This window comes from Dermacentor silvarum, chromosome 11 (assembly GCF_013339745.2).
Source record: "Dermacentor silvarum isolate Dsil-2018 chromosome 11, BIME_Dsil_1.4, whole genome shotgun sequence".
Lineage (NCBI taxonomy): Eukaryota > Metazoa > Arthropoda > Arachnida > Ixodida > Ixodidae > Dermacentor > Dermacentor silvarum.
In genome coordinates this window covers 55,199,580-55,219,926 of record NC_051164.1, presented here as the reverse complement: position 1 = coordinate 55,219,926, position 20,347 = coordinate 55,199,580, and the positions used below count along the sequence as shown (strand labels likewise).

The following is a 20,347-nucleotide window of genomic DNA, read 5'->3' as shown; positions in this document are numbered from 1 at the left end:
TGGACGCCCTAATTCCCACAAAAGAAGGCTTAGGATCTCGAAAAAGCAAAGTGCACTCTCTCTTAGGAAAAACGCGCGTTATGAGAATTTTGAAAGACTAGTGGTTATCAGCTGCTCTGTCTGGTGCTCTTTGAAAAAGAGAGAGAGAGATACATAAGCTGCTTACGGAAGAAGTCTAGTGCACTTAAGAGTGTTCGCTTTGTGCTTGCGCGCCGGAAAGAAGCACGGCGGTACCATACGTTAAAGTCAAAGTGTAACTCAGTGTCCCGTTGCTTCATGAAAGACATGCAGCGTGCTTTTTATTTGAATGATCTCACAGATTCAAGCAGAAAACAGACCCTCGCATTGGTACGCTTGAAGGGGGTTCGTTGAGGTGCCAAGGCAGATGTGACAGCTATGGATGCCAAACGATTACAACGAATTTATTTAGATAGAGAATAAGAATAAAGAAAAGGAAAGAACTGAGGGCGAATGCTTTCTTTTGTTTTTCTTACGAAGTAGAAATACAGCAGTTTACATTAATTATCTTGCATGCTCAGTCGTATACGATTTCTTTTTAACTTTGTGCATAACGTGTATAAATGTTGTTCGTGTTGCTTCACGATCTTTGTTTTCAGCGCACATTTACGAGGATTCGAAAATGGCAAGCTCAATGGATAATAAATCAGAACCAACGACACTGCTTGTCACGTCACAAATTCTTGAACCCAACATCGCTTGTTCTGAAAGCGACTCAATTTTTTATTCTATTTCCCACTCTGCCGTTTTGATTATTGCGCGCACATCCACATCCTTAGCTGCGTCCACTACTTATCTCTGTTCCTGGAGTTTCCCAGTTTCAAGATAACAGGCAATATACATGCTATTTTCTTCAATTGTTACTGGTGTTTCATTTCCTTCTCGGTAAAACCTTTCGGCAACTGTGTTCAAATAGGCACATAACTACCATTCCACTTTCCATTACTAAAAGAATGAGCTACACCGGACGTATTGCACTCAACCTTGCTTGCCTTTTACAGCGTATGACTGGCATCAACTGTCAAATTAATGTCCACGGTCTTCATGCTATGAGTACCTTGGTGGTTCTCATTCACGTATTCCTTAGCAGGCGCTGAAATTCAGTCCTCCAAATGTGACCTTAGTACTCCTTTCGTGTTTCAACCAGACTCATGTCTTCTCTTCCTTATTGCGCACATGACGAACGGTAAAATGTCGTGGCCCCGATGCGGCTTAATTGCATGAAATTTGAAAAGTCTGTTTTTACGAGTACTACTAAGGTTGCCATTGGCCAAAAACACATTGGGAATAAGCACCCCACTCTGAAACCACTAAGCTGTATTTTTTATAGATCTCCTCGACACGACCTTACAACGCTCCTCAAGGTAATTGGAGATGATGAAATAAGTTTGTATTGTCACAAGTAGATAGGATGAAATCACAGTACTAAAGGGAAGTCAGAGAAGTGTATTCTAGTTCTTTTTCACTGACGCAGCTGCCAAGTTTCCAGCGATGGCCGAGGAGGACACGGAAGTGCGAAGTGGCTCGCAGCCTGCGGTCTACTCTCCGTGTGTGCATTGCTTTCCAAAGAGCAAGGCATCACCGTACTGCCGTTGTGCATAGCCCTGAGGATACGCACATTAGTCGTCGATGCTACGCGTCCAGAACGACACACGCAGTGCCACAAGGCTCACCGACGACGGTGGTAAGTTGTTGCTGCGCTGTTTTCAAAACGAGATCCGCTTACTGCCTTTCCGTCAGCACAAACGACAGGTCGATAAGCTGTTGACACAATGCGACCTGTTCGCACGTTTCACACAGATTTCACTAAATAAGTGGAACATATTTGTATAATATGTTCCACGTAGTAACTGGTATCTAGATGGTACAATAGTCCTTGAGCGTCGGCTCCCTCTTCGGTCCAGTTTCTTGTCACTGTTACACTATGTAACTCTAACAGTTACGACCCTTCCACGTAGTTTTACTACATAGGTTACATAAGTTTTAGCGCAATGTCGTATTGTCATTCCAGCATAGGCTCCCTCAAATAATTTGAAGGTAACTGTACATTTTCTTTTTGCTTACTTAGTCTATCTAACTTAAGTGGAACGAGATCAGGAGTGTGAGTAGGTACGAGCAGCTACGTAGGCGAGTAATAAAGAAAAATATGCATGAGTAGGGATGTCCCTTTTGAAGAGTTTAAGAAAAAGAAAGCAATAATTCACTGTAACGTCGAAGGTCGTTAACATAAAAAAGAAGTAACAAGTTGTCTAACAAATATTTACAACTGCGCAAACGACACTAGCTAACGACTTCCTAAATCCTATACGCTGACAAACCTGACGGCTACGGCCAGCATGAATAACACAAGGACAACAGATAGAAATGGGGAAACACAGCTGGGCCCTTTGTCCCTGCGTCTCTGTGTTATATTATGTTGACCGAACATGTGTCGATTCGTGAACTAAAATACTGTGTTAAAAATGTCTGAGCTCTTGCTTACGCGCTTCGGTTTCTGAATATTCCCACCACCTGTCACGTGTTACAAAAGTGTTTGTTTTCCTTATAGCTTCTTTCAATACCAATTTAGATGGGGAGGTATGGACACTGCGAATGACACAACATTCAAATTGTGAAACTCTGAGAAAGATGAGAAAGATGTGATCCATTGCTAAATAAGCTGCTTTTCTAGTTCCAGGATGACTTTGTACGCGCTATCAAATTGATAGTGAGACGAATGTAAAGGGCGCTGACAACGATCAAAGTTTTACTGCACTCGGCACAATGCATTCTACTCTACCCCACAACTTCGTGTCGTAGTTCGAGCCTTGTAGCTGCCGCTGTAGCTTCGTGCCTATGACGTTGGGCTGCTATGCTCGAGGTCGTAGGTTTGAACCTGGCCACAGCGGTCGCAATTCAATGGCGGCTAGGTGCAAAATCTCTCGTGAATTTAGATTTAGGGGCACGTTAAAAGAAAAAAAAACTTAGGTGGTGAAAATTGTCCCAGAGCCCCTAACTACGGCGTGACTAATAGTCACTTCGTGGTTCTAGCAGGTTAGAAGGCCAGAATTCCGTACTAATTGATCCTGTGAATAGCCCATTGCGTGTTAGTTTAAAAAAAATTAACAACTATTCTCAACGCAATAGAAAACTTCCTAAACTAATTACCCTATGAGTGTATAAAGCTACTTCTCAACTGCTGTCTTTCATCATGGAATCTAGCTGAGCAATCGGTTTATGCCCTTTTCTCTGAATACTTGTAGTCACCATCAGGTATAAAGTCAAGTATAAAATCGAAGCAACGTTGAGTATTTTGTCAGGAATAATGTAAGACGCCCATCAACGTGGGATTCATTTAGGAACACATCATTGACCTCCTTCAACTAAACATGCTTTTTCAGGCCAATCTGCAGGCACTGCCTACGCGAAATTGCCTACAGATGCCTCACGGATCGTGACCTTGCTGCTCTTGCAGCATTGGTAAGTGGAGTTTTCTTTCAAATTTAGCTGTGTTAAACTACACACTGAAATATGTAGCCGAGGTGGACAGCTGTGGTGAAGCTTGCACCCATATGACACTGGATGTCATTGGGCGCACGCTAACTAACCCCAATTGGCCAAAATTACTTAGGAGTCACTCACACTACTGTGTGCCTGATAATTAGATCGTGCCTATTGGCAACACAAAGCCCTCAAACTTAATTTACTTAACAGAGTAGAAAAACTAAGCATTTCCCAAGGTCTCGCGAATACCTTTCAGTGCAGTGTGATCTGCCCTCACGTGCCCCAATCAAAAGTTCACGCGCGCAAACATTGTCTCGACTAAGCCTTCCTCGGCCGTCGATTGCTTACCTCCTCAAACTGAAACATGGTCTACAAAGTGCGCGACACTTCAGGCAGGTACCGCAGCCTGCTCTGCAGTACTAGGGGATAACTTACGTGGCGAAATTTTAATATACTTTGACCTCCGTAACGCAAATGCAGCGGTGTCGACATTAGGCTTTCTGCAGGTGCTTTTGTTTGCCGAAGAGTTGTCGCGCTCATTGCAGACCACACTATGACTACGCAGTCATGACGGTCGGAATGCGGTCCTCGTGTTTCGCGATTTTACTCACAAATAGATGGAGCGCGGTGCCGCGCTGATTACGGGGCAGGCGTTGCGCTTTGCTAAATGAACGTGGCCGCGGAGCGTATACAATAACAGTGGAAATACATATATGTGTAATTGCAGGATAAGTGCTTTCACTCGCCGTGCGTCGGTTGTCAGAATCACGCAGTGTCCGCTTCGCTGATGGCTGTGCGAATTAAGCGCGCTCTAGAAATTTTTGTGGCAGCAGCACAGTGGTGATTTTTCTCGCGCGCTTTCGGAGAGCTCCAGCAATTTCTCCCTGTTTATTTCACTGAGCGAACTAACAATCTCCTGCACCGTAATAGTTGGTTTCAGTGTTCCTTTTTCCTTATGTCATGCGCATCTACCTTTACCTTCGTATCCTTATCTTCACTTCCACTCGCTCACCTCCGTTTAGTCGTTACACCAACGCTAATGTGACAGGCTAGAAGAAAACTTTGAAATTAAATTCTGGCGTTTCACGTGCCGCAACCACAATCTGATTATGAGGCACGCCACAGTAGGGGACTCTGAAATAATTTCGACCACCTGGGGTTCTTTAACGTGCACCTTCCTCCTCGCCGTCGATTTCGCATTTCGCGCCACCGAACTGCGACAGCCGCGACCAGGATTTGATCCTGCGACCACGCGCTTAGGAGCACAACGCTAAATCCACTAAGCAATCACGGCAGATCCAGGTTATGCCACAGTATCACAGGCCGACCTATCAGTTTTTACATATAATGAATCTTTCTCTCTCTCTCTTACTCTCCTAATGACCATGTGTGGAAATCCACACCGCGTATGCGCTTTAAATAGTTTTCGTAACTAGACTGCGGGAGGTACGAAGAAAATACTTTGGATATGGAGAGGAGCTCATCAATGCCTTGAGATTAGCAAAATAGAAATATTGTGGCATAATTAGCATAAGTATAATATTTATAAAGTTTCTGCTGGAATTGCCGCAGTGTACCGCTTTTCTGTAAGGCTTAAAGTGCATATTCTAAAGTACGCTCTCTGTCAAGCTAACAGAGACACGGAAAGAATATTTCGCATAAAAAGATACCAATTATCAACTTGCAAAAGTGCGCTGCTAACCGGAGAGGTAAACAAACAGGTGCAATTGTACGTCCTACTCATACCGCGCCTTTCCAAGTTTATTATCAATTACTAAAGGTACGCGCGCCTACCGCGCATTGGGCGCACAATAAAGAACCACAGGAAGTGAAAATTAGCGCTCAGCCCCTAATGCGTGTGGCCAATTTCCGAAGCCAGTGTGCTCCTAATTCGTATTTCCCTAATTCTCCGGATTTCCTTGGATTCAATTGAGACACGTTTGTTCAAATTGTAATTATGAGTTTTCTAAAGGTAATATTTTTGTTTAATGCAGATAGACTGCTAAATTTACAGATTACGTTTATTTCGAAGTCGCTTCCGCATATATAAATGATAAACTCACTAAAATGATTTCACTGCACAAGCTCTAACGCTAAGAACAGCCTGCTACTTGGAGCCATATTCACAGAACACGTCAGCACATTTACACGTTGCTCTACATTCAAAAGAAGTTTGGGCAACTATGTGCCAAGATCGTCGCGGAACCATACTCGAATTGTAAGACAAATGGGCGCCGGAACAGCCTTGCAGAATGTAGCAGTGTCAAAGCAGTGTGCAATTTTACGACACCGATCTAGAAAAAACACCGCATATCCACGGGTGAATGATGATGAGTGGGCGAAGCTCCGGAGGGAATCATCGGTAAACCGTGAATCTTCCGTGTAATTCGCCCAGTCTCGCCGCACTAAATCGAACGATTGACTTCCACCAATGACACGCGCCATATGTGACGTCATTCCTATTTTATAACAGCGCCCTTCATTATAATTGCACCATCTCCCGCTTAAGGGGACGCTAGCACAAACGCGTTAGAAACGTGCAGTACTCTCTAGTAAGGGGGAGAGGCCACAGGGTCTTACGCAGCCGTTTACACATGCCGGAACGTGCACCACGTTTGCCGACGCCATCAGCGTTTATGAATACGGGGGTAAGGCGGAGAGGCCACAGCGTCGTACACCAGCTTCTTACACGGGCCGTAACGCGCTAGCACAAACGCGTTAGAAACGCGCAGTCTTTCGTTAATGTTGGGTATTTATTGCCATCGTGGTGCGTGTGTCCATGTGCGCTTCGTGGCGTATACCAACCCTAAGACGCTATGCCCAAACATTCGTTCCAATAATCTTTGGCAGAGCTAAAGCGTGCAATTATTTTTGGCAACAAAACTCTTCTATGTGCTGCAAATAATTCATTGTTCCAGGGATTACATACAGCAGTTTCACCGAATATTTGCAACCTTTATTTGGTCATCATCTTATGAGCCAATGAGGCGTGACAATATTTTCAGACCGGTTAGTGCAGGCGGTCTTGGCCTGGTTCACCTTTATGTTAGACAATTAGTGTCTCGTTTCATCTTTTTTCGAGACTGTTCTCATCCATTACTTCGGGCATTCTTGCAAGTTAATCTCGTCAACGTTTTACCAAATTTAGTAATTTCGACAAATTTTGCTTCACATCCATATTTGCAGGGATTCATGCGTGAAGTGTGCCTCTCAGTGCGTTTTCTTGCAGTGAGGTTCTCAAATGAGTACTTATTCTCTATCTCAAGGAAAAATATGTATAAAGATCTAATTGATATGCTTTTTAAACCTCCGTTATACCGATCGCTGTACATCGGCTTACCTGGAGATGACGTCCTTACACGGGTCTGTAAAATGCCTATTCCTCCTCACACTAAAACATTCTTCTTCAGAGTGCACACTGAAACGTTACCTGTTAAAACCTGGTTAAATAGGAAAGGAATCTTTGTATCTTTGATAAACTGTCGTCTCTGTAATGTACCGGAAACCATAGAACACTGTTTTATTGATTGCAAGGATGCCATATTGTTTTGGGACGTTCTCCAATTGACTTTAAAAAAGGATCTAGATATAAATGCTTATACAATACGATATCTGATACCACCTCAATGTGACGATGTGCCTTTTGATATGCTCCTACTTATGGCGTTGCACAGTTTATGAAAAACTTAGATGCTAGATCGGAATGCAGAACCAATTGTATCTTCAAAGTCACATTTCATTCGGATGATTTCACAGCTGAAAGACTTTTATGATCAGAGAGACTCCCAACCAGACTGGTATCCGTTGTTGTTGAAGTGTATCCTTTTGCCTCATTTTAGAGAACTCTTACTTTAATAATTGTACTGTGAAGTGTTTGTTTTGTGCTTGTAGACGCGGCTCACTGTTTTGGCCGCTATGGAAATATCTTACGTATTCGTAATAAATACCATGAAAGAAAAAAAAAAGCGCTTCGTGGCGTAGTGGTTAGCGCCGCGCGTTCGGAAGCGAGGGGTCCCTGGTTCGATTCCGCTACCGACACAAATTTCGAAATTTTTTTTTCTCATAAAAGTAGACGTGGCTACCTACTACGACGACGACGACTGCTACAACGACGACGACGACTACTACTACTACTTACTACAGAGGAGGGACAGACCCACACCCTAAGGAGCTTCGCCCCTAAAACGAATATAGGCACAATAAATATTTCGTATACATGCTGCGTGCCGACGTATAGCACCATCACGCTTACCGTTTACACGTCATTTGCAGCGAAGCACGCAGATACGCAGCCAATATTTTTGTTTCTTTCCTCAATGCCAACGCACACCCAAACAGGGTACCCCAGGAAACTATATCATAGAACACTGTCCAAGGTTGCTGGTACAAACGGCAATAGCGTAGTAGCGTTGCCCGGGTAAATTACCCAGGACGTCTACAACATGTGGTTTGCTTGGCGAGATGCGTTCGCTGCGCCTGTGGCACGATCATAATTCATACTTTGCCTACTAATGTGAAGGTAAGCTGCGGTGACTGAAAGAAAAACATGCCGTCATGTGAGCAGTTCCACGTAAAGGTTATCACGGCGTCGCACAGGTGGTTTTTCACATCTGTGGGTCTTTTTTTGTTTGTTTTTCTTCCAGGTCGTAGCGCGAACTTTCCCTAGGTTAATACAATTCAATTTATCCCCAAACAAGACATAAAATCTCTACATCTAAAAAAAATTTTCCTCCGGTTAACAGCACTGTGGGTGGTGCCCTCAGACGAGAAGTCCAGCGGCCTTAGTTGCCCTTCTAGCTCGGTACAGCAGTTCGAACTGGTCCATCCAGTACGAGCAGGACAGCGACGCCTCCAACTGCTCTATGTGTTGGGATGTGCTATGGGTGTAAGCACTGGTGCGCTCGTACATGCCCATGCCAAGCGGCAGAGCGTTGCGCATTCATTTATAAAGATACAGCCCAGAGTGTATAGCGTGCTACAGGCGCAAGTGGGAATATTTGCTAGTTTGTAGTTGCCGCCATACTACCGCTTCCTCTCGCGCGAGGGCGTTGTACGGCGGCGGTGGTGGTCTTCGTCACAAGCGCTAGTGTTGTAGAATGTGCCTGTAGGCTAACGTGGGGCTATGGGCTCGGGGTGAAACTCTTTCTCGCGGCCCTCTCGCGGTTCGCCGTGCACGTGCGCTCGGGCAACACCACCTAGATAGCACGAGGACTCTTCACTCCGATCCATTATGTCATGTTACCTGGCCCGAAATTTCCATTGTCAAGGCTGGCGTGACGAAAGCAGTTATGCCAAAATCACCCCGGTTTACGCGGGAGCATCGTCATTAGATTCTATGGCAGTCGGGCCAGCCAGCATGACGTCATGGATCGGAGTGAACAGGCCTTGTGCTATCTATAGGTGGTGTTGGCTCGGTCCACTGTGCGATCTGGTACGGGATGGCTAGCGTCATCGCTAGTTCCGTGGCTCCACAGCGCTCGTCCCGGTAACCAACGACGCATTGATCTTGTTCCCGTGATTGCCGACTATACGCTGGTGGCGTATGCGGTGTTTCTTGCCGTGTTAGCGGCGTCCGCATACAAGACGTTGGCGTGGTTTTTCATACTTTCTACGTGCAACCAAGTGGGTGCCGGATTAGGCAGGAGAAAAAGAAAGCGTAGGCATTCCGAAAGCTGCGAGAGCGCTGGTTAAAGTAAAGGAAAGAAAAAGCAGTCTCGCATAATAATAAACTAAGAGATAATGATGGATAGATTCTAAATAAAAAGTCCATGTCTCATCCTACCACGCTAAGTTAAACTTGAAGTAAAAAAAAAAGAAAGAAAGCGGTGCACGCCCTGAGCCTGTCATTGATGGAAAGGTCGCGTCTACGGCTCCACATAAAGGGCTTTTGCCTGCATGATAGTGTGCCGAGTTGCCGAGGAGCTGGCGTCGGTGCGTCGATTGCAACAACTGAAAGAAAATGCGACAACATCTAATAGCGCTTTATGTTTTTGGTGCTGGTTATGAATACTACTCGTGCTGCGAATTGGAAAAGCTTGATTATACTTGCTAACCCTGTCCGTTAAGAAAGTATCAAAAATGTAAGAAGTGACTGACTCGCTGAAACCACCTCCTACGGCGCTAACGAACCGTCGCCAAGAACATGTTTCTAGCATGTCCTGGCCTTCAAACTGCATGCGGACGCCACGACAAAAAAAAAATGGAACAGATTTTATCGTAATATCCAAATGTTTGCCGTCGCAGCATCTACACGATGTCGTCGGTTCGCAGAGAAATATCACTGCCGGCGAAGCGTATGGAAGAAAAATGTCGGGGACAGAACGCGCATTTCTTTTCACGAGGGTGGCCTACACGCTTTCACAAGCAATGAATGCCGATCGATAGCCGACGGAGTACGGTACCAGGCGCGAATTAGTGCCTCGTTTCACATCGATCGGGCGCGCTCTGGAGAAGCGCTGGCACAATGCACAGACGTAACCATTGTTTTCGTCGTGTTTCCTTTGTTGAGGATCTCTTCTTCGCGTGCACGTGTGCGCGCTTGCTTACTTGCGAGCTAGCTAACTAGCTAGATTGCTTGATTGCTTGCTAGCCTGCGAATGCGAGCATGAATCATAATCACTTTCGCACGTGCAGTTGTGCGATAATACTTGGAGTGGAGTCCGTCCCATCTCCGACGCTCACTCGGAATGTTTCCGGTTACTGCTGTTGCTAGCGCTTTCTGTTTGGGGATGGGGCCCACGCTCGCCGTTCAGCAAAAGATGCACGCCTTAATAATATGTGCGCACGGCACTCCAGGTGATGACTGTTACTGCTGCTAGACAGGCAGAAATAATTATAACGCACTGTAGCGATTCTGACCCATGCTGCATAATAAAATACGTGGTGTTGGAACAAAAATTCTAAGAAAACATCTCAGCGAGTCGCACTTCTTCGCAGTTCATACGCTCGTAAACATAAACTTTTTTTGGCGTGATTCGACATTTACACGTGATATATTGCATATGGAAATTATTAGCCCTGTCATTTTGCCCGTAGAATGAGGGGCGGCGTTAGGAACGTATGATGTATCATTGAAGATGGCGCACGTGGAGAAATGCGGAAGACTTCGGCGTGTCCGTGAATACGCGCGCTCTTAAACTGGAGCCACCGATGTTGAATAGGATTCGTTACAAGCAGTTGGGCAATGAACTAAGCTAAGTCTTTTTTAACTGCTCGATCCGAAAATTCAGCTCAAGACGTTTACAGCTGAGACAGTTTTCTAATGAATTATACGCTGAGCCAGTCACTGCAGGCGGTAACGGCCAACCAAAATCTAGAGTAACAAGGTGGAATTAAAAATTTGAAAGAAGTACCACGACCCCTTCCATTGCGATTGCGGCGTAGATTTTTTTTAATCTGTAAGGCGGGAGGATTCCAGTTTCATTAGAAGGTAGCGCTTTCCCAGAGACAGCATCGCCTATGGCGTTCAAACAGTAGCAAAATGACGCATCCCTCAGTAATGTACAAGATTTTGCAGGGCACGGGCTCTCTGGCAAGATTTCCGTTTCCGTAAGGGAAATATAAGAGTTATTGAAAGTCCTTCTAATAAAAGCTTAAGGTTGACTTCTGAATTTTGAGTTGCAAGCTTATTACTCGGAGAACGAGGCAGACTGCTTACCCTCTGAATGCTATACAGTTTTTTCGTGATAGTAATTGTACGGACACACAGGTGAACTTACGTCGTCGCCGTCATCGTGCTGTTCAGTAAAAAGTCCATGCGCGATAACATCATATCACTCAAGATGCGTTCGCTCTCAGCTACCGGTGTTCTTCATCACGACAGCGTTTGACAGCAAGCTAGTGCATGCTCATTGTCATCTAGTGAGATCTGTTCATGCTTGCCTGTGGGCGAGTGACACCATGCTTGTTAATTTAATTAGGAAGCGAATATTTCCTTTCATTTACAAGGCCGGAAAAAGTAGAAAATTTACTTCGTGTAATTGTCTAAAGCTTTGCTATCGCTATCAAAGCTTCACCTTTCAGGCAAAACTAAATCATTCTGTTTTTTTTTTCTTCTTCAGACATCAGGGGTAAATATGGCTTCTAATACTGTAATCTCGTTTTAAATCGAATTGTTTTCTTTGACCACTTTGTCCGTTTTCGTGGTTGATGATTGGTTGGTCGAAGCCTCGACGTTCACCGACCATGCAAAGGGAGCCTATGTAAAGGACGTGTAGTCTCGCGCAAATGAGTTGCAGGGCCAGTTAGTCAGCGAAGGCCTACGGGCTCTGGAATAATTTGGACCACCTATACGGTTGTTTAGCGTGCGCCTAAATTTAAGTACATAAGCGTTTTTATTCCTCCTTTCGAAATGGGGCTGCCGCTGGTAGAAATCGAACCCCCAACCTCGTGCTCGCAGCAGACCGCCATATCTACTAAGCTACCGCGAAGGGCTCTTCGATTTGAAATTTTGTTCAACACTTTTACCTGTGTTACAGTGCATATAGTCACCAATGCTCGCAGTGACTCGACAATTTACAACACTGTTAGTGGTGCATGCATCTTCCGATCGACAGGCCCGACTTGTCGTGCAAGTAGCGGTATTGTTAGGAACTTTCTGAAACAGCAATATCGATAAGATGATCGCAATAGCGCAGTATGTCCCGCAATAGCGATAAGACGATAACGACAAATCAATTCTGCTGAAGCCCACGGAATCGAGGAAGTTGTGTGAAAGGGACAGCTTTTCATCCACGCGACAGTCACAAGGATTTAGAAAAGAATCCCATACCAGTTTTACATTTCAAGAAATATACGCTCTCATGCCGCGTAATCGACCCCTTTCCAGTGTAGTTGCGGTAGCAGCTAACCTAAACCATTCGCATTCGCCCTGCAGTTTGTTAGTCTCCTCGTTAGCCGAGATGGTGAAGCGGACGACCAGGAAAGGCTCTGTTCCTGCGTTTAGTTCCCAGACCAACTCACATTTTTTTCTTAACCGCAAAGCTTTTCTTTTCTGTCTCTTTTTTTTCTGAAAAACAGGAGTTTCTTTTGTTGTGTTGGGATACAATTCTTTCTCTTTTTCATAAGATCCCATTTGTGAAAGCGATCGTTTCCCACAAAATTAACAAAACCTTCGTTGCCATAACTTGTACCTTGTGACAGTCTTGTTTCTTTCGTTTTCTCTGCAGACGGCATTACTTCTGTGCTTCAGGCTATGGATTCTACAGGGAAGCTTCCCCGAATTTTCTGCGATGGACAACCCTGCGTCGTTCTCACCGATGAGTACAACCAGGTGAACACAGTGACTAAACCAATTTAATAATACTTCTAAAATAGTTTACCCTGAACCATTTGAGCAGGAAATGTATTGCCCGTTTCGAAGGCCTTGCGTGTCAGTGGGCCTTGTTCTTGAGACTGCGATAGGGTTTTGTTAAATAATTACCAATTGAATGTACTGAATGATGGAAATAGTGCGAAAGAAAGACACAAATGTACGCTGCTGTTTCATATTAAAGAAGTGCAATAATTGTTGCAACATTTATTATACATAACGAATTGATCAGTCGATCAATCAATCGATGAATCAATCTATATCTATTGATCAGAATGGCTCCGAAAGTATTTTTCTTTTCCTGCGGTATGTGCAAGCTTCTGCAACTCTAATACAAGGGTAGTGAACGAGGTGTGAATTACCGCGCTCATTGCTAGTGTAAAAATTACGGTGTTTGTGATAACCAAAAAAAAATGACCATCCCCTTAAAATCGGGTGCTATTCCAATGTTTGTGCGATAAACTTGTTGTATTATTGCGATAGCAATTATATGGACACTCCAAAGCAGATTTCTGCCGTCGGCGTCGCCGTCGCCGTTGCCGTCGCCGTCGCCGTCGCCGTCGCCGTGAGGTTCCGTATGACGTCAATGGAGATGAAATCGTCGCCGCGCGCCGCAGAACGCTGTATGTGCGAGTGAAAGGGCGCGAGGGACGCGCGCTTTCACGGGGAGTGAACGCACGGCGGAGAACAAACGCGCGTTCTGTGCCGTGCTCCCTTAAGGGCGGCAAAAGTAGGCGTCTCTTTCCTCCTTTACAATCACCATATATGTAGAGCAAACGCGCCTTCTTTTGACGCACGAAAGGCCGTAGGGGGGGGGGGGGGGGGGGAGCAGGGAAGGGAGGCGACGTTTAGCTGCGGCACCAAGTGCCTATTTATATCAGAGGCTCCGGCAAAAGTCACCAACGCCGCACGCATTTTGTGCGAACGCGGGAAAAACGCCGACGGCGTCGACAACAGTGCTGTGTGTTGCCGGTGCTGCTGCATGTCCAAGTTTGTACAGCGGATAAAACTACTATCCTTACTCCGTATAGCTCTCTACTACGTTGCTATCGCAATTGATGCTTCGCCTTTCGGGTGAAACTGCGACAACTTTTTTTAGAATACAGAGGAATGATGCATCCGATGCCTGAACATCATCTTCTTTATTTAGTGTCCCCGCGCCACCATCCTCATCTTCTTTCCTATACAACATTTTCCCGGTCAACAAAAAAAAAAAAAACTATCGCTTGCGTAACGCATAGTCCCTGAACTTCAATAGAGTTCTTTTAACTCGTGCGCTCTTCCGTGGGGGTTGGCCGGTCATTCTGTCCTGCAGTGAAGACGGCTGAGTACTTGAGTCACTGCTGGCTTGTGCTGCTATTTCTTGCCGTGACGTAGATGGACAGTCAGCATGTTGTTCACTCACAGGAAATGCACTACCTTGAAGAGACTCGTCAGGTAGTGGTAGAGTCCATTCTAGAATACCAGGTCGATTGCCTGTGAACTTCTCCGCAGCTTCAGGGTGCATCGCTTGAAATTTGGAAGCGTTCCACACTCGACCGTCATCCAAAAGAAATGAAGCTGGCCCTCGTTGCTCAATAATCTGCTTCGGTTTCGAAAAGCGCGAAGATATTTTCCCGTGAACTGACGACTTTCTCACGCGGACGTAGTCGCCGACGGCAAAGTGTCTTGTCCGGGCTCCGCGACGGCAGTCTGTGTAAAGTTTGGAAGATGCTTGGTTTTGTCTGACACGTTGGCGCAGCCATTTCATCGCTTGTGCTGGATTTTCGTGAAATGAAGAATCCGGTAATCCAACAATGCTTAAGCGTGTTCGTGGCAGTCGTCCGTGCAGCAAAACGGCGGGTGCAACTCCCGTTGTGGCGTGAGGTGTGCAGCGGTAGACCCCCAAATAGTCTGTCACGGCGACACGGATATCACGCCGCTCGTATACTGCCACCTGGACAACAGATTTGAGGACTCTGTTGAACCTTTCTACAAGCCCGTTTGCTTGCGGGTGATAAACAGAAGAAAAGCAATGGCGTATGCCACGTTCCTGAAGGAATTCTTCAAATTCAGCCGAGCTGAACTGCGGTCCGTGGTCGGAAACTATTTCACTCGGGTAGCCTTCACGAGAAAACACTTGTAGCAGAAAGTTCTTGACTGTCGCCGTAGAAACTTGTCTTGAAAAGAAAACTTCTGGCCATTTGCTGTGATAATCAATAAGCGTCACTGCATAACGGCATTTGATGGGAGCTTGCTCAAATGGGCCAATAATATCAATGGCAATCTTCTCCCAAGGGTTGTCAGGGAAAGCTACTGGTTGCATAGGTGCTACGGTTGGCCGTGCTGATTTGTCACATGACTGGCAAACAACACATGTTTTAACCAGTTGTTCCACGTGGTTATCCATTCGAGGCCACCAGTACAACTCTCGCAAACGGCTTTTCGTACGACTGATCCCCGGGTGTGATTCGTGTGCGACTTCCATCAAACGACGAGTAAGGGTACCTGGAACTACGATCCTGTCACCACGGTAAAGCAAGTCGTGTACAATGGATAGTTCTGCACGTACATGAAAATATGGCATTAGCTCCGCTTCCAGAGATTTTTTATCCGGCCAAGAGGACAAAACAAAGTCCATGACTTTTGCGATTGTACTGTCAGATGCACTCTCCGCTTGTAATTCTGCAATGGTTAACATCGGAGAAAGAAGGCAAACAAACTCATCTTCGGCAACCTCATTGGTTTCTCCTTGCAAAGGCAGTCGAGAGAGCGCATCAGCCACCACATTATCGCTTCCCTTACGGTACTCTACGGTGTAGTTGTAACAAAGAAGTCGCGCTGACCAACGTGAAATTCGCAATGGCCGATGTCCAACACCTTTGGTTGACAGCAAGGTGACAAGAGCACTGTGGTCGGTTCGCAAGACAAAGGGGCGACCCCAAAGGTACACGTGCCAATGTTCACAGGCCCAAACACATGCTAAGGCTTCACGTTCGCCTGCAGAGTACTTCCTCTCTTGTGGGCTCAAGGTACGGGAGGCAAAGGCAACCGTCTGTAGAATTCCCTTGTTATCTTGTTGCAGCACAGCGCCCAGTCCATACCCGGAGGCATCGGTCGTGACGATGGCGGGTAGGTTCGGGTCAAAGAAATGTAGAACCTTGCAAGTTGTCAGCAGTGATTTCAAACGAACGAAACTCTCTTCGGCAGCTGGCGTCCAAGCAAATGGCTCGTTGCCTCGAAGCAATGCCCGTAAAGGTTCCACAACATCCGAAAAATGGGGAACGAACTTGGAATAAAATCCCGCCAGACCAAGCAGGGAACGAAGTTCATTGATGTTTGAAGGCGCCGGAGCTTCTTTCATCGCTTGGATAGATGACGCTAGTGGAAAGAGTCCTTTGCCGTTCACAACATGTCCCAGAAACGTTAGTTCCGTGACGTCGAAAACGCACTTCTGGTTGAGTTTCAGGCCCGCTTTAGAAAGTCGTTGCAAAACGATGCGAAGATTTGAAAGATGGTCTTCTCGAGAACGACCATATACGATAATGTCGTCGATGTAGAAAAGTACACCTTTGCACCCTTTCAGTATGAGATGCATCATCTTTTGAAATGCTGATGGGGCTGAAGCCAAGCCGAAACATACTCTCTTAAAACGAAAAAGCCCGTCGTGCGTGATGAAGGTAGTCAGATCACGACTCTCAGGATCGAGCTCTAGTTGATGGTAGGCAGACGCCAAATCCAGTTTCGAGAATCGCTTGGCGCCAGCTAAGCTGTGCAGCAGCTCGTCTGTCTGTGGTAGTGGAAAGCTGTCAACAATTATAGCTTTATTGGGCTCTCGCAGATCAACACACATTCGTATTGAACCATCCTTCTTGCGAACAACCACTATAGGAGAAACCCACTGAGAGGCGTCAACGCGCTCGATTATGTCTTGGGCTTCAAGCTTCTGCAATTCAGCCGACACTTGTTCCCGAAGGGTAAACGGCAGCCGTCGTAGCTTGCTGGCAACGGGTGACACGGAATCACGAACCTTAACTTTGTGTTTGAATCCTTTGGCAAGTCCGAGCTGTTTGTCAAAGAGGTGTTCATACTCTGAACGTAGCTCAGCTGGTAATGTAGGAGTGCTGGAGGCTAATGCAAGGCACTGAAGCGATTTACCTTCAATATTCATCTGTAGTGCCGCAATGGCGTCTAAGCCCAGTACAGTGGTGCCTTCAGATACCACATACAGAAGAATACAAGCAGTTCTGTCTTGGAACGCAGCTGAAGCGACAAAACATCCTCGAACTCTTATCTTGGACTTGGAGTAGTCGAAAAGCTGCACTGAGGTAGGTTTCAAAGGGTAAGAGCTTGCAAAAAACTGGTGATAGAGTTCTTCAGTCAGGATAGTGACAGAAGATCCCGTATCAACTAGAAACGAGATAGGGTGACCTTCCACAGCGACGGATGCGTAAATGCCATGCTTGTTTCCATTGACAACACAAACTGTTTTTCCGCTACTCTGGGAGCTAGCGTCGTCGTCGTCATCAACTTGTCGAACTTCAGCTGAATATCCAGACGACCTACACATAAAATCTAAGTGGCAAATCTTCTCGCAGCGACGACATCTGCGCTTGCGGGCCTTACATGCAGGACTGTTTGCAAGATGATCAGTCGCTCCACAACGATAGCAAGCTCGAAGGTTCGTGGCACCTTGTACGGGATGCTCAGATGCTTTGGCTTTGCACTTATTACAAGTTGTGCGTTCATTTGGTTGTTCAGAAGACCGAGAAGAGCTTTGCGCGGTTTTAACGTGATGAACTGAAGCCTCGTCGCAAAATTCTTTAGCATGACTCACGGCTTCTTCGTACTGATTAGCAATTGTTATAGCTCGTGAGAGCGTCAGTGATGAGCCCTCAAAAAGTAACCGCTCACGTAAATGATGATTCGTCGTTTTCGAGACAAACTGATCTCGTAGCATCTCATCAGCGAGGCTTCCGAAATTACAGTCTGCAATGAGGATTTGTAAAGCAGAGACGTATTCTTCCGCTGTCTCACCTGCATGCTGAGCACGGCGACTGAAACGTTGTCGAGCCACGATGACGTTGACTGAACGCTTGAAATGATCCGAAAGCAGGGCGATTGCAGAGTCATATGCGTCATTCGTCGACCCGGTGTCACCTGTGCTCGAAGGACTAGTAGCGGGAGCAGAGCCAGACTGCAAGTCCGCTGGCTGCAGTGTAGAGAAGATCCGCTGCCCCTCCATACCAAGGCATGTGAGCAGGATAGCTTTTCGGCGTGCGGCTGGAAGCTCTGAAGCTCCAGAAGCCACCATGTACGTCCGAAAGGCCTGCTTCCACTGGTCCCATGGGACAGCCGGATGACCAGGCGAAGGCAGGAAAGGCGGTGGCGGTTGCAATCCCGGAATGCTCATTGTGGTGATGCAGCAGGAATCACCAGGACTGTTGCACTTGCATGGGTTGAAATCTCGTCGCCAATATGTTGTATTTAGAATACAGAGGAATGATGCATCCGATGCCTGAACATCATCTTCTTTATTTAGTGTCCCCGCGCCACCATCCTCATCTTCTTTCCTATACAACAAAACTATTCTCCTGAAGAAAGATTTGAAACCTCCTTGCTCGACCTTTCTTTAATGAAATAGTAAGGCTCACTGACCAGCGCTTTCGCGATAGATACCTCATCCTGTTTGCGTATGACGGGCAGGTTATAACTCACATGTGCCGTGCTTAATTGTTTTTTGATGCTCTAGACAGTTTTATTTCGGTATTCACTATTTAAGGTGAGTTTTTCTATTTGTAGGAACAGAATGGTCACTTTGGGGCTTTAAAATATGGAACAATTAAGACAATAATTTCATCTAGCATTCACCTTAAATTCTCAAACTGATCCCTATGCAATCTTTTTTCATTATAGCAGTATCAAGTTTGGTGTAATGAGCAGGAAATTTTACAACAAATATTAGCATGAAGAAAAGTGTCACACAGAAACCGCAATAATGAGATCATAATTAATGACGAAAATCGAGAAAATCATTGGGCCGAACTTTGAGAGTTCTAGCTGTAATAAATGTAGACTATATTAAAACTAATTTGTGAATAAATTTAAAGTATGGCACACCAAGTATTTTGCCAGCAATATATATATATATATATATATATATATATATATATATATATATGTAATGAATTAATAATTATTAACTAATAAGAACTTCGCGGTGCTTTCGACATGTTCGGCGACGTAAATAACATTTGAACCTGAGATCAAGGTGATTTATGAACGGTGAAAACAGAATAAGCCTGTTTTAAATGCCCTGCCAATAAATAACTGAACACGTTCGCACCACTGTAGAACCACAGGAAAACAGCGCGAAAATCTGTGCCGTCATTCTTTTCGTATAAAAGGACAGCTCGAGGCCATTGAATACACACTTTTGCTGCACTCCTAATGACCTCTCTGCATTTGGTATCATTAAACTTTTCTCTCTCATTTTCTCTTAATGACAGGCTGCTGACTTACAGCTACCTATGCGCCTTCAACGCCTGGCTCGTCTTGTGTCCACGTACCCTGTCTTACGATTGGCAGATGGGCAGCATACCTCTCGTGACGTCACCGTTCGACCCAAGGAATCTGGCAACACTGGCGATACTTGTTTCGCTAGCAGCCCTCGCCTGGCGGGCCTTGATTTCATCGCAACAAAAAGACAGCGTGAGTTATAATTACGTTTCATAGATTTTTTCCTGCATGCGCAAGCAAATAACTGAACATTGCATGTCTATGCCAACTTCCTTTAAGTGCTGAGGAGGCACCGCGTGTGTGTCTATCATACTGGCTCTCAGGTCACGTGGCGTTTAAACATGGCTGCATGTTCTGATGCGCAAAATTTAGTTTTGTGGCAGTGACATCATGAGCATTTCAAAGGAGAAAGCACCGTGACTTAACACTCCAAACTTCACCCTAATCAAACCACGATTGGGTTTTCCGACGGGAAAGTTACCCTTAATAGTTGTGTAAAGCATCATAATAACGCTTAAAGATGCTAAAACAGAAACAATTGCATCTTTGCTCGCTTATGCTTTCATAGCTTGAAACGGGATTCGTTACTTTTGCACTAGAGAATGCGAACGTGTGTATGCATGTGCCTGTGTGTGCGTGTATGTGTGCACATGTTTGTGTGCGTGTGTGAACTTGAGCACGTGCATGCCATGTGTTCTTGTCTGCATGCGCAATTAGCCACAGCCGGGTACGTTTCGTGATCTTGGTGTTAGCAGTAGAACGGGAAAATTGAACGAGCAGCCGTCAACGACTGGGTACCGTCTTATACTTTCCATGAAGGCTGCTGGTGGGTCAAGACAGCAGTGCTGCTGCTACTACAGCACAGCTGAGCAAGTGCACGAGCCTTCTTCAAGATTAGTAGTGCCACTCCTTCTGACTGTGCTGCCTTTCCTTCCGGCGTCCAACCTCTTTGTGACCGTCGGCTTCGTTGTCGCCGAGAGAGTTCTCTACATTCCCAGGTATGGAACAGTTCACTATGGACAGACATATATGACAGCA

The 20,347-nt window shown here is 45.7% G+C and overlaps 1 protein-coding gene and 1 long non-coding RNA gene across 2 annotated transcripts in view; one reads left to right on the top strand and one right to left on the bottom strand.

Moving 5' to 3' along the window:
* The window catches only part of LOC125941387 (uncharacterized), a 343,657-nt gene that overhangs the window by 18,119 nt on the left and 305,191 nt on the right, over window positions 1-20,347 (bottom strand). The window lies entirely within an intron of this gene.
* LOC119432595 (protein O-mannosyl-transferase TMTC1-like) overlaps window positions 1-20,347 on the top strand; it is a 116,646-nt gene that overhangs the window by 77,361 nt on the left and 18,938 nt on the right. Inside the window, 5 exon segments of the mRNA XM_049658520.1 lie at window positions 1,493-1,702; window positions 3,399-3,477; window positions 12,669-12,772; window positions 19,300-19,501; window positions 20,129-20,307. Coding sequence (XP_049514477.1) covers window positions 1,493-1,702; window positions 3,399-3,477; window positions 12,669-12,772; window positions 19,300-19,501; window positions 20,129-20,307 — 774 coding nt within the window.